The following is a 26,359-nucleotide window of genomic DNA, read 5'->3' as shown; positions in this document are numbered from 1 at the left end:
TGACAGACAAATGAATAAAGAAGATGTGGTACACGTATACAACGGAATATTACTCAGCCATAAAAAGGAACGAAATTGGGTCATTTGTAGAGACGTGGATGGAGCAAGAGACTGTCATACAGAGTAAAGTAAGTCAGAAAGAGAAAAACAACTATCATATATTAACGCATATATGTGGAACCTAGAAAAATGGTATAGGTGAACTGGTTTGCAGGGCAGAAATTAAGACACAGATGTAGAGAACAAACATGGACACCAAAGGGGGAAAGTAGCAGGGTGGTGGTGGTGGTGTGATGAATTGGGAGATTGGAATTGCCATATATATACTAATATGTGTAAAATGGATAACTAATAAGAACCTGCTGCATAAAAAAATAAATTAAATAAAATTCAAAAATAAATATACTTACAAAAAATAAATAAATAAAAGCCTGCCCTGCTGAACTCCAGAGTACCTATGGGCTCACTTGGCCAATGAAAAGTGGGCAGAAGTGACACTAAGAACATAGTTTCCCATCTTTCTTTCCCTCTGTCTCAATGACAGGAAATGTTCCCAGGAGAGGCTACTCCGTCAGCTTGGCTTCAGTATGGAGATATGGAACAGAGTGGCAGCTGAGCCTTTATAGGACATAGGAGTGAGAAATAAACCCTTATTACCATTTAAAAAAAAAAAAAAAAGATGCAGGAGGGCTTCGCTGGTGGTGTAGTGGTTAAGAATCCGCCTGTCAACGCACGGGACACGGGTTCGAGCCCTGGTCCGAGAAGATCCCACATGCCGCGGAGCAACTAAGCCCATGCTCCACAACTACTGAGGCTGCACTCTAGAGCCCACGAGCCACAACTACTGAGCCCGCATGCCACAACTACTGAAGCCCACGCGCCTAGAGCCCATGCTCCACAAGAAGAGAAGCCACTGCAATGAGAAGCCCGCACACTGCAAGGAAGAGTAGCCCCCGCTCGCCGCAACTAGAGAAAGCCCACACGGAGCAACGAAGTCCCAATGTAGTCAAAAATAAATGAATAAATTTGTTTTTAAAAAAATGATGCAGGAAGTCTTGAGCTAAGTGCAGAAACCTGCAAAACTGACATCATAAAACATTCGCACATGAATAGAAAAATACACATTACCTAAGCACAGAGTAACATCTGACAATGCTCCAGAACAAAGAGTAATTTAGACAGGAATCCAAAGTTATCAGAAAGTATCACTGAAGAGATTGGCATTTTTCTTTGACTATATTTCCTAACTGGGTTTGTTCACTTACTGACCTGCCTATTCCTACCTCCAGATAAGGAGACATTCTCAAGTATGCACACTGCTGAGTGTAAGTCAGAAAACATACCGATTTACTGTAAATGTTCACGTGAGAACCTAAACTTTAATTGCAGCTAAGAAAAAAGTTTTATAAAGGGCTTCCCTGATGGCGCAGTGATTGAGAGTCCACCTGCCAATCCAGGGGACACGGGTTCGTGCCCCGGGCCGGGAAGATCCCACGTGCCACGGAGCGGCTGGGCCCATGAGCCATGGCCGCTGAGCCTGCGCGTCTGGAGCCTGTACTCCGCAACGGGAGAGGCCACAGCAGTGAGAGGTCCGCGTACCGCAAAAAAAAAAAGTTTTATAAAATGTAATTAACACTCTATTCTAATTAAGAATTTCCTTCCTTAATAAACAAAATTAGGGCTTCCCTGGTGGCGCAGTGGTTAAGAATCTGCCTGTCAATGCAGGGGACACGGGTTCAAGCCCTGGTCCGGGAAGATCCCACATGCCACGGAGCAATTAAGCCCGTGTGCCACAACTACTGAGCCTGCACTCTAGAATCCGCGAGCCACAACTACTGAAGTCCACGTGCCTAGCGCCCATGCTCCGCAACAAGAGAAGCCACTGCAATGAGAAGCCCGCATACCCCAATGAAGAGTAGCCCCCGCTCGCCACAAATAGAGAAAGCCCACGCGCAGCAACGAAGACCCAACGCTGCCAAAAATAAATGATAATAAAATAAATATTTAAAAACTCTTATCTATAAATAAAATTAGCTTTCATTTCAAGTAAGCTTGACTGTCAGTCATAGCAAGCAACCAGGTCTAATCGAATATCTGACCATTAAAAAAAATAATCAACTGGAAAGGATACATTTACATTCCTGTTAACATTCTATAGCAGTGAGTCAAGAGTTAAGACATAGCCTCAGTGATGTACTTCTCCAACAGAACCTGGTTCTAATTAACAATCTGAGACCTGTCCTTATAATCTCCTGAGGCCTGTAGGACTAACCTAAATGCAACTCGTTACTTGCTACTTTCTGAATTACTCCTGACCACCTCTGACTACCAGCAATACCACTGTACTTCACTGCTTTAATCATCTTGGCTTTTCAACTTACCAACTCTTTGAACTTGACTTGTTTTCGGATCAGCATTTCAACCCTGACTTCTGCACTGAACTACCTGGCTCTGGAACTCAGTGTCTGCTCGCTTAGGACTCTGTACTATCCTTTCTGTTTGGATGACTCAAGTATCCCACTCCCTCAGGGGTATCCTTTATTCGTCTAAGGGTACCCCATTCCAGACTACTCCCACCAATAAGGAAGTGGAGATTAGAAAATGCAACCAGGACTTCCCTGGCAGTCCAGTGGGTAGGACTTCGCACTTTCAATGCAGGGGGCCCAGGTTCAATCCCTGGTTGGGGAACTAGATCCCACATGCATGCCATAACTTAGAAGCCTGCATGCTGCAACTAAGAAGTCCACGTGCCGCGACTAAAGATCCTGCATGCCGGAATGAAGATCCCATGTGCCGCAACTAAGACCCAGCACAGCCAAAATAAATAAATATTAAAAAAAAAAAACGAAAGAAAGAAAATACAACCAATTACAGAATTGCTGGAAAATGAATGAAGGTAAGTGCATCATTGCTAGGTAGTAATTGTAGAGCATTTAAATAAAGTCATATCACATATATATGACACAGAAAATAACTTAAGACCTAGTAAGATATAATAACTACTTGAATCATATTGTAATTTTAACACTCGAAAAATTAGACTGACCACTTAAACAGGGAACAAAGAATTAGTGTGAAACAAAAATTAAGAAGCAGAACTGGAGGGACAAAGACATACTTAGGACATAATCTGAAACTCATTACAGAACAGTTTTTAAATTAAAAACTGTTAATTAAAAATTACAGTTTTAATCAAGCATTGGCAAATTATTGCCTTTCTGTTAACATTTCACTGGTCAGTTTATACCATACAAGTCAGTATATATCACAGACGCTCAGCGGAATGAATTTTCTAGTTTGACTAGCAACACAGCCACAAAAGTCCCTGAACTCAGCTTCTCTAAATCACCTATTATGTACCCGTGAACAAAGAATCCATGTTCATTTTCAGTATGGGATCTATACACATGCTTGGGTTTGGATTCCTTCTTTTACAAGCGCCATTAATTTTCACTTTTTTCGCAAGTACTTTTGTCCTTGTTCATTGATTCTCATATACAGAAATATAAGAACAAAGTGTTACATAAAGCAATTGAAAATGAGACCTAAATTATTAGATGGTCTCTTAGAGATAGAATAATTGCATATCTAGAAAAAGGTATACAAAATTAGTTTTTGGATATTAAATGGCATTTCCATGAAACCCACCAAAGATTATTACACTGCATATATACAAGAATAGATAAGGGCAAGAATTTGTGTTCACCAAATGCTTGCTAAATGCATAAAATCTGTTGGAGATGTGTATTCTTATGGAAAAATTCACCCAAAGTATAATATTGATAGACTTAAGAATACAGCCTTTTAAAAGCTACACATCTGAAAAAAACAGACAAGAATCATTCATGTTTCTAAAGATAAAAAATAGAAATTCAAACATCTGAATTTTTTAAATGACTGCCTTCACATGTCAGATAAAACAACAGCTTACGGAAACCAAAACTGACTCTGAGGTCAGTTTTAAGTCCCATTCATAATATTCTATAGCAAAATACTAGGCAACTCTCTGGTTGCTTAGATCACTTCTTAGCAATTTTGAGAAGCTATTATAGATTGTCAGGTTCACCTTATGTAAGAGTAGCTGGGCTTCCCTGGTGGCGCAGTGGTTGAGAGTTCACCTGCCGATGCAGGGGACACGGGTTTGTGCCCCGGTCCGGGAAGATCCCATGTGCCGCGGAGCAGCTGGGCCCGTGCGCCATGGCCGCTGAGCCTGCGCATCCAGAGCCTGTGCTCCGCAACCGGAGAGGCCACAACAGTGAGAGGCCCGCGTACCACAAAAAAAAAAAAAAAAAAAATCAGGCAATCCCTAATTGCAATCAGATTAAAATTAGGAAAAATATTAAATAAGACCAACACTGGACCACAGAACCATTTCTCTGAACAAAAGAAATCCACTGACATAATAGACACAGGAGTGGGGAGTGGACACATACAGTTTAAGTCCTAACAAAAAATGACTTATTGGGGAAAAAAAACAACCAACAATCACAACTTCGTTATATACGCCAGGCCACTGATCTGGGTGTGTGGAAATCAGCAACGAACAAAATATACCATCCCGGGGCTTCCCTGGTGGCGCAGTGGTTGAGAGTCCACCTGCCGATGCAGGGGACACGGGTTTGTGCCACGGTCCAGGAAGTTCCCACGTGCCGCGAAGCAGCTAGGCCCGTGGGCCATGGCCGCTGAGCCTGTGCGTCCAGAGCCTGTGCTCCACAATGGGAGAGGCCACAACAGTGGGAGGCCCGCGTATGGCAAAAAAAAAAAAAAAATATATATATATATATATATATATACACATATATATATATACCATCTGATCTTATGGAAGGTACCCTATACTGGGGAGAAGCAAACAATAAACAAATACCTATACAGTTGGGGTAATCAGTATTTTGAAGAAAAATAAATCAGAATAAAGAGTTAGAGAGGGACTTCCCTGGTGGCGCAGCGGTTAAGAATCCACCTGCCAATGCAGGAGACACGGGTTCAACCCCTGGTCCACGGAGATCCCACAGGCTGTGGAGCAACTAAGCCCGTGCGCCACAACTATCGAGCCTGCACTCTAGAGCCCGCAAGCTACAACTACTGAGCCCGCGTGCTACAACTACTGAAGCCCACACACCTAGAGCCCATGCTCTGCAACAGAAGCCCACACACCGCAATGAAGAGTAGCCCCGCTTGCCGCAACTAGAAAAAGCCCACGCACAGCAACGAAGACCCAACACAGCCAAAAATAAATAAATAAATAAAATTTATTTTTAAAAAAGAGAGAGAGAAGAGGGGAGGGTGATCATTTTATACAGTGTGGTCAGAAAGAGACTGATTTTATGCCAATAGCCATTTTTCACATCAGAAAATCACTTTTCAAACCCAGATTTTATCCAACAATACAGTTACTAGTATCATTAGTTATTTCACTGCTCCTCTATGGGTTATATGCAACCCAATCTTATAGGAAAATAGTCTCCTAAAAAAATGGTTATTACTAAGTCAATAATTATTTTGGGGGAGCCTAGAGAGTGCTAGGAAATGTGCTGATACAAGAAGCAAAATCAGACACTAGCCCTGTCCACAGAGAGATTCCACTCTAATAAGGGAATCAATCAATCACACAAAATTGTCTTAACAAATCAAACTTGTCAGCAACTTTCTTGTCTAAGACAAAAAAGTACACAGTGCTGCAAGAACACCTGATGTAACTTCTGGGTAAAAATGGCACATTAGACATTACTCCACTATTACCCCTTACAGAAACACAACTAAACAACTGAGGAACAAATTCACAATGAAAACAACTGACGAGGAAAGAACAAAATTTTAGAAGCTGAAATTAGATGAGTGAAAACGAGCTTAGTCCACCCAAGAGTGCTGAATCCCAAAGCCAGACACAGGGCTATGTGAGAAGTAACCTAATTTATACTGCAGATACTGCTGATAGCAAGAGATACCCTGGTACTCTGAAGTAGGACTAGATGAAAATCTATCTAAGAAGCAAAGCAGATCGCACTCCATGCTCCTGGGCCAATGGCCCCTCATTCACCAGGATAAAAGAGGAAAGGTTTACTCTCTAAGGAATAAAACAGAATCTCAGACCTGGTGTCACCTGGTACAGCCAAAGGCAGCACTACCATACTGAAAAGGCAGGAGAATTCCAGTGGACTTTTACAGATGCTGATGTTGCCTCTCAATCTCCCTCAGCTTAAAGTACGCTGTGCAGCCAAAGCCCAAGAGAGAAGACCTGAAGACACTGATACTGGGTGTTCCCAGTGAAATGATTCCACTGTTACACAATGAAGCTTAGTCAAGAAGCCCCACTCATGCGTAGAGCTTCCCATCAGATTTTTAGAGCCCTACTTCTGAATACAGAGGACATACAATAGTCATCAGACCTCAGAGAAAAATTCTGTGAATTGACTCACCCAATGGCCATACCACCCTCCCAGTTGTGCTTTCTTAAACTAGAAAACTAAAACCTACATTTGCCAGAATCTCTTGCAGCTAGGCTTCTGGATGCAAATTAGGTACTCTAATACATCCATAAGCAATGAAAGAAGGAAGTATCATGGGGCCACCGTCCTGGTCTTTGTGGCAATTTTGCTGCTGACAAGCAGGGTCATTAAAACCTGAAATTCTGGGCTTCCCTGGTGGCGCAGTGGCTGAGAGTCTGCCTGCCGATGCAGGGGACACAAGTTCGTGCCCCGGTCCGGGAGGATCCCACATGCAGAGCGGCTGCTGGGCCCGTGGGCCATGGCCGCTGAGCCTGCGCATCCGGAGGCTGCGCGTCCAAAGCCTGTGCCCCGCAACGGGAGAGGCCACAACAGTGAGAGGCCCATGTACCGCAAAGGGGAAAAAAAAAAAAAAAAACTGAAATTCTTTTGTCCTATATCAATACCACACACATTACTGTAGTAAACTTTTTTTTTTTTTTTTTTTTTTGGGTATGTGGTCCTCTCACTGTTGTGGGGTCTCCCATTGCAGTGCACAGGCTCCGGACGCGCAGGCTCAGCGGCCATGGCTCACGGGCCCAGCCGCTCCGCGGCATGTGGGATCTTCCCGGACTGGGGCACGAACCCGTGTACCCCTGCATCGGCAGGCGGACTCTCAACCGCTGCGCCACCAGGGAAGCCCCTGTAGTAAACTTTGAAACCAAGAACTGACTCCTCCAATTTTTGAGATTGTTTTGGCTATTCTGGATACCATGCATTTCCATTTAAATTTTAGGCTCAGCTTCTCAATTTACAAATGAGGCAGCTGTGATTCTGATAGAAACTGCACTGAATCTGTGGGTCAATTTGGGGAGAATTGCCATCTTAACAATATTAAGGTGTCTAGACATGGCTGTGGGCTCAGGAAGTCTTAGGGCAGCCTGTCTGCTGATGGGTGGGGCTGTGTTCCCACCTGGTTGGCGGCTTGGCCTGTGGCGTCCCAGCACTGGAGCCTACAGACTGTTGGGTGGGGCCAGGTCTCAGTCTGGTTACCTGGGCAAGATGTCCACTTCGAGGAGAGTTCATGCAGATGGATACTCCCCAAAATGTCTGCCACCAGCTTTCATGGTCCCAGAAGAACCACAGCCAACCCCCACCTCCCCAGGAGACCCTCCAAGACCAGCAGCCCCAGATCCAAGATGTCCAGTCCCCTGAAGCAGGTTCTGGCTGTGATGGTCACCACCTTCCACAAGTACTCCAACCAAGAGGGCAACAAGTTCAAGCTGACTAAGGGGGAGATGAAGGAATTCTGCACAGGGAGCTGCCCAACTTTGTGGTGGAGAAGGTGGATGAGGAGGGCCTGAAGAAGCTGATGGGTGATCTGGACGAGGACAGCAACCACTAGGTGGACTTCCAGGAGTACACTGTTTTTCTACCCCTCATCACTACCGTGTGCAATGACTTCTTCCAGGGCTCCCCAGAGCAGCGCTGATGCAGAACTCTTGGCTCCCTGCCATGGGTCTCTTGGGCCCAGGAGGACTCTGTCTTTTTTAGTTTTATATTCAGTAGATGTTTTTGCTTCTTGACACCGCCCCCGCCAAAAATATATATATATATGCCAATATTAAGTCTTCTAATCCATCAATATAGGATGTCCTTCCACTTATTTAGGTCTTCTTTAATTTCTTTCAACAATGTTTTGTGACTCTCAGTATACAAGTCTTGTACTTCTTCTGTTCAATTTATTCCTAAGTACTTCATCTCTTTGATGCTACGGAAAATGAAGTTTTCTTAATTTCATTTTTGAAAGTGTTCACTGCTAGTTTACAGAAATACAGCTGAGTTTTGTACATTGCTTTCATACCCTGAAATCTTGCTGAGCTTGTTTATTAGCTTTCAAGAGTTTTTAGTTTTTGTTTTTTACAGATTCCTTAGGATTTTCTTAGAATCATTTCATCTGCAAATAGAGACACCGGTTACCCTTGAACATCAAAGGTTTTAACTACAAGGGTCCACTTATGTGAAGATTTTTTTCAATACTAAAAACTATATTACTACATGATCTGCAGTTGTTTGGCTACAGAGGATTGACTATAAGTTATACATGGATTTTTGCCTTGCAAAAGTCGGCCCCCCCCAACCCCCATGCTGTTCAAGCATCAACTGTGTAGCTGTTTTACTACTTCTTTTCTGATCTGAATGCCTGATTTCTTTTTCTTCCTTAACTGCCCTGGCTAGAACCTCCAATACAATGTTGTATATAAGTGGTAAGAGTGGGCAACCCTGTCTTATTCCTGACCTTAGGGAGAAAGCAGTCAGTCCTTACCATTAAATATGATGTTAGCTACAGGTTTTTCACAGATACCTTTTACCAAGTTAAGAAGTTCCCTTTTATCCCTCATTTGAATATTTTTATCATGAAAGACTGGTACATTTTGTCAAATGCTTTTTCTTCCTCTATTGGGATGATCATATGGTTTTGGTCCTTCGTTCTATTAATAAGGTATATTACACTGTTTACTTTCACAGACTGAACCAACCTTGCATTCCCAGGATAAATCCCACTTGGTGATGGTGTATAATCCTTTTACATGTTGGTGGGTTTGGTTTGCCAGTATTTCTGCACCTATATTCATAAGGGATATTGGTCTGTAAAGTTTTTCTGAAATAATGTCCATTCTAAGTCCATTCTCCAGTTTGCTTGGTGTCTTGAGGCAGTTATTCTTACAGCAACAGCAGTGACAGCTTCCTGGTCCTGAAGTATAGCTAGCTATACACTGTTTTTCAATTCAGTGGTTTCAGTGGTGACCTCAGACATAAAAGCTCCCAAAGAAGATCAGTTCTACAGTGTTTGAGGTATTGTTACTGCTTCTCTGACCCTTCTAATAATTTTTTATAAGCATCTACTTTCCATATTGTTTTCCTTTCTGATTAAGATATCTATTGGTTTCCTGACAGATACAAAGACCTAAACAATTAGAAAAAGAAATTAACTTGGAACAATCAGGAACTATGAAGGAAAACGGAGACTTCTGAAAAGAGCAACCATTGCATCCATGAAACTGAAATGAGATCAGTATGCTCTAAAGAACCATTGAGAATAAAAAGAAGCTACTGGAAATTTTGAATATGACAGCAAAAATTGGAAGATAAAATTGAGAACATCTAGCAGAGAAAAAGAGATTTTTTAAGATAAGAAAACTAAAGGATCAATTTAAGAGTTCCAACATTTGAATAACAGGAGTCTCCAAAAGTAATAAGAGGAAGAAATCATCAATAAAATAACTTAAGAATGTTTCCAAGAACTGAAGACATGAATTTCCAGACTGAAGAATTCTCACCAAATGACCAGCACAGTGGATGAAAAAAGATCCACACCAAGGAACATCCTTGTGAAATTTAAGAATTAGACCACAAAGATGATACAAGCTTTTTAACTTTTCACTCATTAGTACTTCTTAGCAACAACAAAAGCTAGAAAACTGTAGAGCATGCCTTCAAAATCCTGAGGAAATATTCTTTACAACTTAGAATTCTATACCAAAACTATCAATGCTTATGAAATGCAACTAGACTAGAAAAGAGCACAGACTCCAAATGCTACTTCTTTAATAAGATAAAACTGGGACTTCCCTCGTGGTCCCGTGGTTAAGAATCCACCTTCCAAAGCAGGGGACGCAGGTTTGATTCCTGGTCGGGGAGCTAAGATCCCACATGCCGCAGGGCACCTAAGCCCACACTCCACAACTACTAAGCCCGTGTGCTCTGGAGCCTGTGCGCCACAACTAGACAGCCCACGTGCTACAACTAGAGAGCCCGCGTGCTGCAACTACTGAGCTCACGTGCCACAGCTAGAGAGAAGCCCACGCACCACAATGAAAAACCCCACATGCCACAATGAAGATCCCGCGTGCCACAACTAAGACCCAACGCAGCCCAATAATAAATAAATATTTTCTTTTAAATAAGATAAAACTAATAGAAAGCCTCCTGATTCTGAATGACTTGGTGTTTTAACAACTGGTATCATCTTTCTTTATAGTTAGACAAAACTAAGTAAGTAGGAAAAATACTATTTTCACAGGCAATCAAAAGGTGGTATAGGGAAGGGAAACTAAGTATAGTACACTGTTGAATTCTGCTGGGGGTTATGTTCATAGAGTATAGGTATTTTTGCTATAACACAATATATGTGTTCCTGAAAACTCTTACATTCTGCACATATTAAAATTAACAAAGAATGGGAAAAATAAGGTTGGAACAAACCACTAAAAACCTATGCAACCTTGTAACCAGAGCACTAGCAGTAACATAATTAGTACCCCAGGGACTTCCCTGGTGGTTCAGTGATTAGGAATCCACCTGCCAGTGCAGGGGACACGTGTTTGAGCCCTGGTCCGGGAAGATCCCACATGCCGTAGAACAACTGAGCCCGTGTGCCACACTATTGAGCCTACGCTCTAGAGCTCACGAGCCAGAACTACTGAGGCTGCATGCCACAACTACTGAAGCCCGACCGCCTAGAGCCCATGCTCCGCAAGAGAAGCCACCAGTGAGAAGCCCATGCACCACAACGAAGAGTAGCCCCCACTCACCGTAACTAGAGAAAGCCCACGTGCAGCAACAAAGACCCAACGCAGCCAAAAACAAATTTTAAAAATAAAAATAAATTTTAAAAAATAATAATGATGATAATTAGTACTCCAGGAGATGACTTGGACAATGCAAGCAGTCAGTTTAGTGTGTCTAGAGCTGCCTCAAGAGATGCTCAGAGATGCACAACAACATCAGAGTGGCCATGCTGGCTTGCAGAAACTGAGACATTAGAGATAGAAATAGACTCTGAACACAACCCCGGCTACAAGAACAAAGGTGGTGCACACCTCTCTGGGGGAGGGAATCCTGGGTGCAGGCACTCCTTTAACTTTCTTAAAATAGAGTTGAAATCAGAGCTTTCTTCCCCTTTGAACTCTACTCTTGATATTCTGACTCTCCTTTACTAGGAAAAGTCATATATAAGTCAATACAACCTCTAATTACAATATCATTTCTCTATTTACCAGTCACATATGAGCGAATTGGTGCTACAGACGCATTTGCAGCAGAACACAGTGAAATAATACTTTATATACCAAAACTGATCTAAACTAATCTCAACTAAAATGTAATGTATGACTATTGGGAGGATAAGAGGAAGAAAAATTTGTTATGAAGAACAAAATGCAAAAGTCAATTCCTCATCTTCCATGGCACAAAGTCAATAATGCCATTTAGATATCAAGATAAATATCAAAGGAGCAGTTAAAATAGTTGAAGTTAATTTTTTCATAAGAAGTCTTGGAGATCTCTGAATCCTTAAATTATGTTCACACATACGCATTTGTTGGATAGTCACAGGTTTTGGGGGTTTTTTTGTAAAAGCTCACATTTACAAAACCGGATAGGGAAGATTTCCCTAAGAAATGAATTAGAGATCTGAGGTTTAAGGAGGAGTTAACCCAATGATGACAGAAGTCCAGACAAAGGAAACTGCATATGCAAAGGCCCTATTAAGAGACAGCATGGTAAACAGGACTGAATAAAAAATTTCATGGTTGGAGAGGAGAGAGCAAGACCAAGTATGGTGTGAGTTGAAGCCACAGTCATTCAGGAGCCAGCTCATGAAGAGAAGAACTTTTAGGTATGTCCAAGTTTGTCTAGGGTAATTTCCATTGATGCCAGTGTCCCAGCATAATTATCAATAGCTCCCTCTCTCACACCAAGAAGGAAGTAACCCTGTTTGAATGCTAAATTATACGGCCACCCTAGTATTAGGTAATACTGAGGATTTTACTCTTCATCCTAGAAGCTACTATCCTGGAAGCCACTTAAAGTGTTTTAAGCAAAGGCGGTGAAGCCATCATTTTTTTAGTACAGAATGTTAGAGGGATAAGTGTTCTGGTACCCTATCCAGTGTTTTGTTATATAAACATTGAGTAAGACTCTACTTTAAATCGACCTTTAAGAATGTCTTCTTCCTTTCACATCACTCTTTATGACCTAAACTCATGACCTTTATTCCCATTTCTTCCTTAATTATGGTCAGTGGCTTTGACCCTACTGCTCTTCTCTACCATTAGATGCTCCTCACAGTCAACAATAAGTTCCCACGAACCAAAGTCAATGGATACTTTCTAGGCCTTATCACACCAAAACTGTACTACCATTCCTTTGTAAATCTCCTTGCCTTTCAGGACAACACCTCTACTAATGTTTTCCATTTAGAAGCCAACCCTACTTATCTCTCAACACTCAGATTTCACTGCCTCCCCAATTCCTCTGGGATGTCTCTCAAAACTTTACAAAGCTCCTACTCTGCTTTATGTGGTATGGAGAAAGGGGTAGTCCCTTTCTCCATAGCAAGATGTGGATACTGCTATCACAGCATTTGTTACCTTGTACTAGCATATTGCAGTTACAGTATCACAATACTGTAGTGCATTTTATGTCTTCCTCACTACATTGTAAGCAACTTGTTAACAGGCAGTAAGTGTCCCATCTCCCTGTTACCAGCATCTGATTCAAGGCCTGGCATGTAGTACTTGTAATAGGGAAGAACCTGACTCCATATTGATCTGTTTCTTCTACTTTAACCTTTGTATTCTATTGCTTTTGCTATAAGTTACTCATTAAATGGATGTTGCCTACAGCTTAAAGTATACATAATGAGCATCTCCAGGAACCCTGTCTCCCAGTTAAGCTAAAATACCTTCGTTTAGTTCACTAGGAATACCCTAACCAGGCCCACCTGGGAATGGATGCAGGTAAGAAGAAATGAACATATCCCCTCCCGTTCTGGCCTGAACCAGGAAATATTAGCAACAACGTATCACCTTTTTTACTTTACCCCTCACCTCCCCTTCTTTGTTCTGAAAGAAACTAGCACCCAAACCCAGGCAAGATGGTTCTTTGGGAAACTAGTCCACCATCTTCTTGGTGTGCTAGCCTTCCAAATAAAGTCCCTATTCTTTGCCCCAACAACTCGTTTCTCAATTTACTGGCCTTCTGTGTGGGGAGCAGTACAAGCCTGCACTTCGTAACAGTACCTGTTCCACAAATGTGTGCTGAATAAAAAATGAAAACAATATTTCTGCCATGAGTATTCAAGACTTATTTAGAGATTTTAGTTTATTTTAAAGTTATTATAAAGGCACGGAGTAAAGTAGGAAGTTCTTCAACAAGGAAGAAAAGACAAAAGAGGTCTCTTTCAGTAATTCATTTTTAGCCTTTCCTTATTAGCAAATGAAGCCCTCAGTATTTCAAGCAGCTGCCTCAGTTACTGCACCCTCCTGACAAATCCAAGATTATCTCAAATATCACTGTGAAAAACTCACATCTAGTACCATTTCCAAAAGTAGCACCCAAACCTGAAAGTCAACTGTCTTATGTAAGACTTCAAGTCCAAGGACAGATGACAGCGCTCCATGGGCCTGCTTCAGGTCGGTATTAAATGGCATGATCCACGTAAAAACCCTGTAACAATGCTAGAAGACAGAGCTAGGATCTATTCTAGCTCTGCCATTGATCTGCTAAGTTATCCCAGGCAAAATATTTAACCTCTCTGAGCCTCAAGTTTCCTCACCCACCAAACAGGGTTATCATAACACTTAAAAGACAGTGTCTGTAAAGCACCTAGCATAGTACCTGGCAAACACAATAAGCAGAAGATAAATGTTAGCTCTTTTTGTCCCGCATCTTGTACCAGTATTCTTATCTCTCTAGGTCTCAATTTCTGAACCTACACAGTGGGCTGGATAGATCAGATGATCCAAGTCCCCTCCTAGCTATAAAAGTGGTATAATCCTATGATCAATAAACACAAATGCGGGGCTTCCCTGGTGGCGCAGTGGTTGAGAGTCCGCCTGCCGATGCAGGGGACACGGGTTCGTGCTCCGGTCCGGGAAGATCCCACATGCCGCGGAGTGGCTGGGCCCGTGAGCCATGGCCGCTGAGCCTGCGCCTAGGGAGCCTGTGTTCCGCAACGGGAGAGGTCACAACAGTGAGAGGCCCGCGTATCGCATGCATAAATAAATACATACATACATACATACAAATGCAATAAAGGCAAAAAATTAAATTTAAAAAGGACCAAGTAGGGCTTCCCTGGTGGCGCAGTGGTTGAGAGTCCGCCTGCCGATGCAGGGGATGCGGGTTCTTGCCCCGGTCCGGGAGGATCCCACATGCCGCGGAGCGGCTGGTCCCGTGAGCCATGGCCGCTGAGCCTGCGCGTCCGGAGCCTGTGCTCCGCAACGGAAGAGGCCACAACAGTGAGAGGCTCGTGTACCATAAAAAAAAAAAAAAGGACCAAGTAAACATATTAGCTAGGGAAAGTCTCACTTATCATCCAGGTCTACAGCAAAGATATCAGCAGAAACCTAAGATTATGACCCAAATGTGGATCTTTTTACTCCTTTATGTTTGCAACATGAGCACAACAATAAAAATGATCGAGAACTAAAAAGAACCTGCAGAAATTAAAAATAAATTCCCCCAAATGGACACCCATATGCTGTTACTGGCATCAAAAACTGGCCAAGTTGTAATTACTTTATCCAATGGTTAACATTTCACCAGTAAATTAGTTTAACATTTAACCATTTTTATCAATATGTTAACCAGGAGAAAAAATTTGATATTGTCAGAAAGCGGGAAGAGGATAATCATGGCCCTCTATGGCCTCTGAGAAATTAGGTAGTCACTGCAAAGCTGACATCTCTGGTCACGGTAAACTAACCCTACCCATTAAAGGCTGTTGACGTATCTTCAAAATGACGATATAGCACATTTACTGACATGTAAATAAGTTCACAAAGCAGTGTAGCATGAAAGAAGGTTATGCATTAATATTTATCATGAACCCATTTTTCGTTAATAATATGGATATAAAAAGAAAAACTTAGAGCTCTTATTTATGGAACTAAGGGTGACTTTTATTTTCTTCTTGGTGTTTATCTGTATTTTCTAATTTTCCATAATGAATATATAATTTTTGTGTAACAAAAAAATTAGTTTTTTAAAATTTCCCAAATATAACAGCCAAAACACAATCCCTTTTATCAGAAAGATATATTGGAAAAAATAAAAGAAAAGAAGTTAAAAACTCTGATTAGGAAACTTCCCTGGATCCCAGAAATAATTGGGAACTTCAGTTAGACAGGGTGTCGTCACCCAATTAACACTTAAGGCTCATTCTCACTATTTGTGCATGAAATAGACCTACAGTGATGATGCAATAGTCTAAAGATCTCTAACTCAGAAATACCTGAGGTGAAGTCATCTGGACAAATGAAAAGAACAAGCATAATGGAGTATATGGAGAAAAAAAAAAAACATTCAGCAGCATATTTTTACAGTGCTTTATCTTTCATTCTGTGTGTTTACTTCCTTGAGCCTGGATACACCAAAAGATTACCTAGTCTAACCTCCTAGTTTAAATAAACAACTCCAAAAGATACGCTCTACCAAACATCCTTTGAAAGCATGGGAAGGAAGCATCATGATGGTTTCATTACTTAGGACCTGTCACCTAGACTTTAACACCAATGTTAGGCGTCTATCCTTCCTGTTCTTCCCTTGAAAATTAAAGTAATATTTACCATGAAGTTTTATACCTCTCATATTAAGGCAAGGGTGTTACTGGCAACTTGCTTCTACCAGGGCAAAATAAGGACATAAACAAAAGACCAAGTAATATATGGGATCAAATTTTTGTTTTTCAATTAATTATTCTACCTACAAAGGAAAGTCCCTAGAGCAGATTAGCATTTATTACTTTAGGTTTGAAAACTGAAAAATATTAATGTTAAAACAACCCTGAAGATACTGTTTAGCCCTGCACCTAAATTTCATTCTGTGTGACCAAAATATGTAGAAAGTCAACACAGTAAACATATACAATAAGTCCAAATATACAGTAAATCCCCAGCACCCCCTTCTCCCCAAAGAAAGAGAAAAAAAATAGTTTATCTGATTTACTTTCACTTCCATATACTTCCTAATTTATTCAAATAGCCAATTCTGATAAAAATCCACCCGTTATTATGAGACAAGTAAATGACAGGCTAGAAAAAGATCTGGGTTTCTTAATTCTTCCTGAGATTCAGAGAACTACTAGTTATGCCTCATCCCAATTACACAGATGAGGCATGAAAACTCAAAGAATTAAAGTATTAATACCTGCCCCAAGTCACAAAATGTAGGAAGGTGCAACTTCATGTAGTGCTCTTGCTTAACACTACTGTATCTCAAGCTACTGTGACTGACAAGTGTCCCAATTATACATGCGAGTAGCACGTGAACATCTGTACGTATTTTTTAACGAAAACACACAAATCCAAATTTCCCAACAGAAGTTTCCTTACTAACGTACTGACAAAGCAAAATCAGAGGAATGTCGTTTTCCCAAAGGAATATACTATGTAGGCTTGATCCCCTCAACCTCAAACCTATCCTATTCAAAACTTGCTTGGGGACGAAGGTAGGAAGCCTACAAATCTTCAGGTGCATATATACTGTGAAAAAAATACAAGCAACATTACACTTTATTCTATTTTGAGAAAAACTTTTCTTTTCATGAAATTATATTTAAAAAGAAGCACCATCTGTTTTGAAAAGATATGAAATTCTGCTTTAAATAACAAATTTTTTGTCCAGTATCTCAAAGACTAATTTGAAAACACTGGCTTTGAGGCCCAATACCTATAATACACTAAACTATGTTTCTTGGGACATCCTTTTTATTTGTTTTTAAGATTTAGTTTTATATTTTTGGCTGCACTGGGTCTTTGTTGCTGCGCGCAGGCTTTCTCTAGTGGTGAGCAGAGGCTACTCTTTGTTGCAGTGCATGTGCTTCTCATTACATTGCGGTGGCTTCTCTTGTTGTGGAGCACGGGCTCCAGGCACACGGGCTTCAGTAGTTGCAGGATGTGGGTTCAGTAGTTGTGGCGCACAGGCTTAGCCGCTCCATGGCATATGGGATCCTCCCAGACCAGGGATCAAACCTGTGGCACCTGCATTGGCAGGTGGATTCTTTTTTTTGTTCTGTTCGTTTGTTTGTTTGTTTTGCGATACCCGGGCCTCTCACTGTTGTGGCCTCTCCCGCCGCAGAGCACAGGCTCCAGACGCGCAGGCCCAGTGGCCACGGCTCACGGGCCCATCCGCTCCGCGGCATGCGGGATCCTCCCAGACCGGGGCACGAACCCACGTCCCCTATATCGGCAGGCAGACTCCCAACCACGGCGCCACCAGGGAAGCCTGGCAGGTGGATTCTTATCCACTATGCCACCAGGGAAGTCCCGGGACATCCTTTTAAAAATATTTTTTTTAATGAAGGGACAGTAAATTGACTTGCTCAGCATCTCAAACAATGCTATAGCATCCATTATATTAGTTATATTCCAGTGAGCCCCCATCTCCAGTTTCCTAATTAATTCATAATTCTCAAAAGAGAAAATGACTTTAGAGTCAATTTTGCATCCTTTCAAGCTTGAATATCTACTGTGAACCAATCAATCAATCAAATTTATTTGTGTTTGAGGAATAAAGCACAACTTCTAGAACCTGATGAGTCAAGCGAAGTTACTAAGAAGTAGTCAATTAAAAAACATGAATCATTACTCTTATATGTAATCCCAGAGCTCTAAAACATAAATTTTCATTAATTCATTTGGTGACAAAACTTGACCTGAATGGACATGAGGCTATTTTTAGTTGTCTTTCTCCATTTACTGTGACTATTAATCTTTCCCTGCAGAAATACCTGTTTCACATAGAGTGCTACCCCAGACCCCACTGGGGTGTCATATACAGTATACGCATCATACTACCTTCTTAAAGTTGGAATTGCTTTTAATTCCAAACACTTGTGGCTATAAGGGTTTTACATAAAAGACTATGGATCTGTACCACTGAAGAAAAAAAAAATGTATGCATCCACAAAATTAGTTACTGAACAACTGTTAAACATAACTTTCTCTTATATTTAGTTTTCCTGCAGAATTAGTTAATTCTGAAATTCTCAATTAAGTCAATTTTTCTTTGCTTTTTTGTTTAAAGTGTTGACTGATGGTATTCATCATCATTCTTGGCAAGTATTCAAAAAAGCTTCCAATGAAATATAATTAGGCTTGGAATGAACTGGAGTAGCTATATCTTAGATCTAAGATCAGTTTCCCTGTAAGAGACCACCTGCACAGAAGCCGTTGTCAAATTCTTTCTAGCAGGACAAGTGTCTCCAAGAATTCTTCTGTCTTTGAGGTATGTTGTATGCTAAAGAACCAAAAAGGGACTAAGTAATTTTGGAATCTATAATTCTCTCAAGACTTGCTTTCTTTTTTTTCTTTCTTTTTAAATGAAAGCTTATTTATTTATTTATTTTTGGCTGTGTTGGGTCTTCGTTTCTGTGCGAGGGCTTTCTCTAGTTGCGGCGAGCCGGGGCCACTCTTCATCGTGGTGCGTGGGCCTCTCACTATCGTGGCCTTTCTTGTCGCAGAGCACAAGCTCCAGACGCGCAGGCTCAGTAGTTGTGGTTCAAAGGCCTAGTTGCTCCGCGGCATGTGGGATCTTCCCAGACCAGGGCTCGAACCCGTGTCGCCTGAATTGGCAGGCGGATTCTCAACCACTGCGCCACCAGGGAAGCCCCAAGACTTGCTTTCTTAATCTAAATCCTCCTAACAGACTAATTACAAAGACTCTAACTCCAAATAAGTTACAGAAAATTATTCTTAAACGAAAGAGCTCAATGGACCCAAACAGATAATAAAACATTTCTTCCTTTTCATCTTACAAACTGTACTTCAATTATTGTTCAAAATTAAAATATTTCCAAGATTTCCAAGGATTACTATGCACAGGCACTGACCTCCCCACTAGACCCTAATAAAAAAGCAGTAGGGACTTCCCTGGTGGCGCAGTGGTTAAGAATCCGCCTGCCAACACAGGTGACACGGGTTCGATCCCTGGTCTGAGAAGATCCCACATGCCACAGAGCAACTAAGCCCGTGCACCACAACTACTGAGCCTGCTCTCTAGAGCCCGCGAGCCACAAATACTGAGCCCACATGCCGCAACTACTAAAGCCTGTGCGCCTAGAGCCCGTGCTCAGCAACAAGAGAAGCCACCACAAATGAGAAGCCCACGCACCGCAATCAAGAGTAGCCCCTGCTCGCCACAACTAGAGAGAGCCCGCATGCAGGAACGGAGACCCAACGCAGCCCAAAATAAACAAATATTAAGAAAAAAAAGCAGTAAACAACGAATAAACCCATAGCAAGAAAGTGAACAGAAAAAGGATCATTAGCAAACATTTCAACAAATTTCTAGTAGATAAAATGTAGAGGACATCCCTGGTGACACAGTGGTTAAGAATCTGCTTGCCAATGCAGGGGACATGGGTTGGAGCCCCGGTCCAGGAAGATCCCACATGCCCCGGAGCAACTAAGCCCGTACGCTACAACTACTGAAGCCTGCGTGCCTAGGGCCCATACTCTGCAACAAGAGAAGCCACTGCAATGAGAAGCCTGCGCACCACAACGAAGAGTAGTCCCCACTCGCTGCAGCTAGAGAAAGCCTGTGTGCAGCAACAAAGACCCAACACAGCCAAAGATAAATAAATAAATTAATTAAAAAAAATAAAAACTTAGTGGCTTAAAAAAAAAATGTAGATAAAAGTACCTACCACAGAACGTGCACACAGGGGCTACAGGAGAAAGTAAGGCAGACTTAAAATGAGGGATTAACTCATGAAACAGCTTTGCACCTCACCCTCCTGGGCACCCTTTAACATAACTGCAGGCTTTCCAACAAGTTGGCCAAGAATACATCCCATTCCTACATAAAGAGATCCTAATTTGCTCTTACACTCAGAAAAGTGGGAAGGAGCTACCTAAATAACCCGGCAGTAATATTCAAGCATTACCTAGTTCTTCATTTGAAAATGTAGACAACCAAGGATCAGCAATTGACAAAAATGAGTAGGAAGATAAAAAGCAAACCAAACAAAAAGAACAAGTGACCAGGGAGGGAAAAGAGATAATCCAATTAACAGAAGAGAATTTAAAAAGAAAACCCTAAATATTACTCTCAGACAGATTAAAGAAAATAATGCATCCTTAAAAATAAACACAAGCTGAAAAAAAGAGAAATACCTGTACAAAAAGATTTCTTGGAATTAAAAGTATGACTTGTGCCTTTAAATGTCACTATTGAGCTGGAGAAGAGCAAAGTAATTTCCCAGGATGAAAAAAAGTATAAGGAAACAAGAAACCCAAGAGTTCAACATTCCAACAAGAGAGAACAAAGAAAATGGAGCACAGAAAACATACAGAAAAAAGTAAATTTCCCAGAGCTAAACAAAGACCAAGACTTTAAATGGAAAGGACCTGCTTATAACAACTACAATGCATAAGAGAATATCCATACCTAGACCTATCACCATGCAATCCCAGAAAACCAGGAGAAAAGAAAATTCCAAAGCTTCCCGAGAGGCAAAGCAATTACCAAAAGAAAGTAACTGTGACTGGCATTAGGTAGACATGAACAACAACTGGCTACTAGAAGACAACGGGGCAATATGATACTTTCCAAGCTGTAAGGAAAAATGTTGAACCAGTATTCTATACCTAGCCCAACTATTCATCAAGCATGAGACAAAAATCAAAATTATTTTCAGATACACGAGACTTGGAAAGTCTACCTCCTGCCATCTTTTCTGAATAAGTAACTTAAGGATGTTCTCCAATAAAATGAAGGAAGAAACCAAGGAACTGAAAATATATGATACAGGAGGAAACCGGGTCTAAATCAGGTAAATTCCTAGGATGTCAACTGCACATCATGTCTTAAGAGCAGAGAGCTTAAGGGAAGAAAGTAGCCTCATATAATAGATATTATGATTAGATATCTTTTAAAAGTTTGAAGATATGCTAAAGGCAAAATTTTCTTTAATCAGCAAGAAAAATGGAAGGCTATTTAGGAACAAAATTGTACAAAGAAAGTCAGGATTGAAATATGAAAGTAAAATGTGGTATGTTTTGAGGAATTGATGGCACATCAGAAAATAAAATACATCTAATCCTAATAGATATATATGTTCAGGCTCTCTCTATATAGTTATATATAGATATTTATCTATCTATAAAATCCCAGTACACTACCTGACATCTCAAAGAAAATTGTTTTCAATTGTCAAGCCCTCAGACAGGCCTTCCTTAACTATACCATCCCTTCACCCTGCTCTATTTTTATTCCCCTAGTATTTGTTATCCTAACATTATATCACATTCACTGATTTCATTGATTCTAACACATATATTCTTCACTTTTTAATCTTGATGAAACCAGCATGCATTTTACAATCCATGCAGAGCATTTTACAACTACAGTCAGCCAGGTGGCAGTCTTGTTACTGTGTGAAAAACCTTCAGTGGATACCTTCTGAAAAGATTATAAAAGCACCAGCATCAAAATGTTTCAGATTAGCTGAAATACAATTTTTATTCGCTTGCTGGGTATCTCCCCTATCATCAACATAAGGGCAATAACTTATTTTTTTCAAATCTCTGTATCCTCTACATAAAACAGTGACTGGCAGGTAACATACTTAATCTGTGTCACACTTTAACATCTCTGAAAACAGGGTGGGTCCAACAGGACGGATCCTGCATAGTTGGCCCTTAAGTTTTTCTTCTTAGTGGTACATGTGATAATGGTGAATCATATAAGCAATGGCATCCAAGATATGAAGAAATTCAGTAATGAAAAGTTTGGAGGAAGATGGAGACAGTAGTGAGTGAACTGACCCATTTCAAAAGACGACTCCAAAGATTAGAAAATCCAGGAAACAGAAACATAAGCTTATTATTATTTTTATTTTGTGGAACTAAATACTCAAAGAAATAAAAACAAAAAAGGCTAAATGTGATTGTCTCCTGGAAGGAGGCAAGAGACATCGTTTTTCACTATAAGCCTGTCTATACAATTTTTTTTTTTTTTTTACCAAGTGCACATATTCTTTATGAACCGTTTTTCAAGTATTTAACAAGATGGGGAAGTTGAGATTCACATACTGAAAATCACAGAGACTGAGACAGGAACATTTACACGGAGACAGAGAGACATTCAGGGGAACACAAAGTCAAAGTCAGAATCAGGTATCTCCAGAGATTTCAACTGGCAAGAGGGGATGAAGACCACCGGAATTCTGGAGGCAAACCGAGCAATATTCTAAAGCGTGACATCAACACTAGCTGCCTACTGAGGATAACTATGCCATTTTGCTCATCAGAAAGGCAAGGTAGGATCGGCAAAGGCTTGCTAGTTTACCCGTGTGCCCTGAACTGAAAAATTCAGACCCTCTTATGTGAAAAAATTACAAGCTCTCCCTCGCCACAACTCTCCACGTTTACACAACACCCTTTCACCTGCCCTGGCCTGTCAACGTAAGGACAGATGCGGGGACTGAGCTGGGTCTCCCCTACACCCGAAAAAGCAAATGACTATGTCTGGGCGATACAAAAGCTAGGGGAGAGGACTGCTGCGGGAGGGCAGGCGGTTCGTCCATCCGAGAACGGTGGCCAAGACGTGAAAAAACCCAGCTTGCGGAGTCCGGTGCAGAGAAACACCCAAAGACCGCGGCCTGTCTCGGCATAAAGAAAGGACACCTTTCCCCAGAGAAAGCTAACCAGCTTGAACACCCAACTTGCCCAGAGCCGACAGTGGCGCGCAGTTCAGACTCCGCCCCTCCCTCTTCGCCCAAGGCAGGCGCAGAAAGATCGCAAAATGTCACAGGGCCAAGACTGAGCGCGCCAAAGCGGGACCCACCCCCGGGAGACCGGGACGCCGGAGGCAGGTCCCTCCCCTTCCTCTCTCCGCCCGCGCAGAGCTCATTCATTCTCCAGGCGGGCAGCAGGTCCTCCCCGGCCGGCCATTCCTGCACCGCAAACCCACCAGATGCTTTGTCTCCGGCCTGGCCGGAAACCGGGGCGCGCATTCGAGCGCGCGCCCAGACGCCACCTCCCCGCACCTGGCGCCCGCCAGATCTCCGCGCGTTTAAAGCCTTCTGGATCCCGGGGTCCGAGGCCCGAAGCCGGTCGCCTGTCGCTGGCGGCCCCAGGCGCGCACTTCGCCGAGTCCCACTGGGTATCCAGGATCGGGAAATGTGCATCCCGGTCCCACCATCACTACAGCTTGAGACCCCCGCGCGACCCCCGCCCCCGCTGAAAAACACTAGATTCTTTCTCCTTCTTAGAGACCGAGACCCTGCCCCTTCCGAAGGACGTGAGCACCCCGGCCCTCGCCCTCCCGCCCGAGCTGCGCCCCCGGCACTCACTTGAGGAGCAGCTGGTCGTGCTCGGCCTTGAACTTGCCCAGCTCGATCTGCAGCTTGGCGCGCTCGCGGGCCGTGTCGTCGAGCGCGCGTCGCGCGTCGGCCAGCTCGGTCTCGTAGAGTGCCTTGAGGCCGGTGAGCTCGCGGCCGCGCACCTCCTCACGCTCCGTCACCTGCAGCTGCAGCGCGCTGTTCTCCGTCTCCAGGCTGCGCACCTTGTCGATGTACACGGCCAGCCGGTCGTTGAGCTCGCGCAGCTCCTCCTTCTCTTGCAGCCGCGACAGCCGCGTGGGGCTCAGTGGCGTGGCGGGGCCGCCGGCGCGGCTGCCCGTCCGCTGCTGCACTGGGGTCGCTGTCGCCATGGCGATCGGCGAGGAGAGCTGAGCGCTGAGGCCGCGGGCAGCGCCGGAACACGGAGGGGGCGTCAGGCGGAGAAGCGTGAGGGAAGGCACGAACCGACGATCCGCGCTCCCGGAGAGGCAGACGTCGGGGGGAAGGACGAAGCACCTGGGATGGCGGGAGAGGGGTTACAAGCACAAAGGGCAAAGGGGGAGGACTACGAATCAATTAAACGTAAAACGTCCTTTGTAAGAAAACATGCACACACTCACACACGCGCGCACACACGCTCAGGAAATACTGGGTGAGGGTGGCCGGGAGAGCCGAGCAGAGTCCGCGCGCCGCCGCCGCCGCCGCCGCCGCCGCCGCCGAGTCTCCCGCCCGCAGCACTTTGTTTCCTCTCAGGCGGCGCTGAGCCGCGGGCGGGGTGAGGAGGGCGGAGGGGCGGGCTGGCTGCAAGCCGCTGGGGGCGGAGGTGGCGCGGGCCGCGGCGCCGCGCTCCCCAAGATGGCCGGCGCGCTCCGGCGTATCCACGTGACCGTCGCTGGCCAATGGGGGGCCGGCAACTCGGGGGCCGGGCCTGTAAATTCAAAATCTGGCCATCAGGCAACCGTCGGCTCGGAGCGCCCGGCTGGGCGTGGCTGGGGGCGGAAGGACTGAGGGCTGTGGGGAGGGGTGCCGGGGACTGCTCGAGCGGCGGCTTTGGGCTCCGCGCCGGCCGTGCTTTCCCACCAGCGCGCGGGGACCGCTTATCGGGTCGGGTCGGCGGATGGCGGGAAGGGGCCCAGAGGCTTCCGGGGCGGGTCCGTGCCGCCGCCCACACCCGGCGGTTCAGGGAAATTCAAATGTAAACGTCTCTAACTGACACACGCACAACTCGTAGAGCCCGGGACGACCGCGGGCGTTGTAACCTTATACTCGCCCCGCGGTGAGGGTTCGGAAAACGGCCTGGAGGCCCGGCCGCTGTGGAGTTATGTAATGAGCGCTGGTGTCCGAGGTTCAAGACCAACTGCGTGCGGGTTCCAAGTGCAAACCTTTATTTTTCTCTCAGGTGGAAAACGGTGTAGCAAAACACCTCCTCCCATCAAATTGACGCACGCGTGTCTTGAAGCAGATGGATAAAGACCACAGAAAAGCCAGTGCTGATGGGCGGTCCCCGATCCGTGTATTTCTTAACAATTTAGGGCTTTATAAAATCAAAACCACCTCACAAGTGATATGATTAACATGTTACTAAGTAAATAGCACAAGCTCTTCATGGTCATGCTTCACTAAAATCCCATGTATCAAAATCGAAACTTGTGAAAACTTAAGTAGAAATGCTTTTTGCTTTGAAAAGGGATTCCCCTGAAATGTAATTGACCACAGTTCTAATAGAATGTCCATCAATCCCTTTGAAAACTTTGAAAACTTTTAAACTTTTAGACTTAACATTTATTGAAGTTTACTATGTGCCCTGCCCTGGGCTTTTCGTGGATTATCCATCCACACATTCTGGGAACCAGATTCCTTCCATTTGAAAATGTATCCACGTAATAGATGAATTTCCTTACAGCCGCCCGGCAGGCGACAAGACTGCCTTTGAACCCAGGCGGTTTCAATCGCCTCCAGAGCCTCGCCCTCAACTATAACCTGGAAGGCCAACTCAACCCTTTAGGGACGCATCGGTAGAGTAATTACAGGTTAGTTACCTTAATAATGGCAGAAATGAAGACTAGAATGTTTTCTTTCTTTCTTTCTTTCTTTTCCGGTACGCGGGCCTCTCACTGTTGCGGCCTCTCCCGTTGCGGAGCACAGGCTCCGGATGCGCAGGCTCAGTGGCCATGGCTCACGGGCCCTGCTGCTCCGCAGCATGTGGGATCTTCCCGGACCAGGGCACGAGCCCGCGTCCCCTGCATCGGCAGGCGGACTCTGAACCCCTGCGCCACCAGGGAAGCCCTAGAATGTTCTTTAAATATTAATCATGCACATAATTAGTGAAGGGCAGCGGTTGAATATCATCCTCCTTTAATTTCCGGGCTCTCTATTAGTGATGATACTCTTCTTGTTAACGGTTCTATTTCCTACCCTGTTTGTTATCTAAAATACCTCCTTCCTTAACGCCCTTGACAATTAAAAAGTTGAAAAGGGGGCTTCCCTGGTGGCTCAGTGGTGAGAGTCCGCCTGCCGATGCGGGGGACACGGGTTCGTGCCCCGGTCCGGGAAGATCCCACATGCCGCGGAGCGGCTGGGC

General features: G+C 43.6%; 2 protein-coding genes across 3 annotated transcripts in view; one reads left to right on the top strand and one right to left on the bottom strand.

Annotated features, from left to right (window-relative positions):
- The window catches only part of LMNB1 (lamin B1), a 73,753-nt gene extending 49,168 nt beyond the window's left edge, over positions 1–24,585 (bottom strand). Inside the window, exons 1-2 of one of the 2 annotated variants that reach the window (XM_079918581.1) lie at positions 24,399–24,585; positions 23,791–24,294 (exon numbers count right to left, since the gene is read on the bottom strand). In XM_079918581.1, the coding sequence (XP_079774707.1) occupies positions 23,791–24,149 (359 nt within the window). In that variant the 5' untranslated portion in view covers positions 24,150–24,294; positions 24,399–24,585. Of the gene's footprint in view, positions 1–23,790 lie in introns of both variants that reach the window. The other variant, XM_079918582.1, reaches the window with a different exon arrangement.
- On the top strand, positions 7,625–7,917 carry LOC307184065 (protein S100-A2-like; the record flags this gene model as incomplete). Its single annotated transcript, XM_079917316.1, is given in 3 exon segments — positions 7,625–7,730; positions 7,733–7,827; positions 7,831–7,917. Coding segments are annotated over 3 exon segments (288 nt in total).
- Positions 24,586–26,359: the final 1,774 nt, after the last annotated feature.

This window comes from Stenella coeruleoalba (genome assembly GCF_951394435.1).
Source record: "Stenella coeruleoalba genome assembly, chromosome: 3".
Classification (NCBI taxonomy): domain Eukaryota; kingdom Metazoa; phylum Chordata; class Mammalia; order Artiodactyla; family Delphinidae; genus Stenella; species Stenella coeruleoalba.
This window is presented reverse-complemented; position numbering and strand designations above follow the sequence as displayed.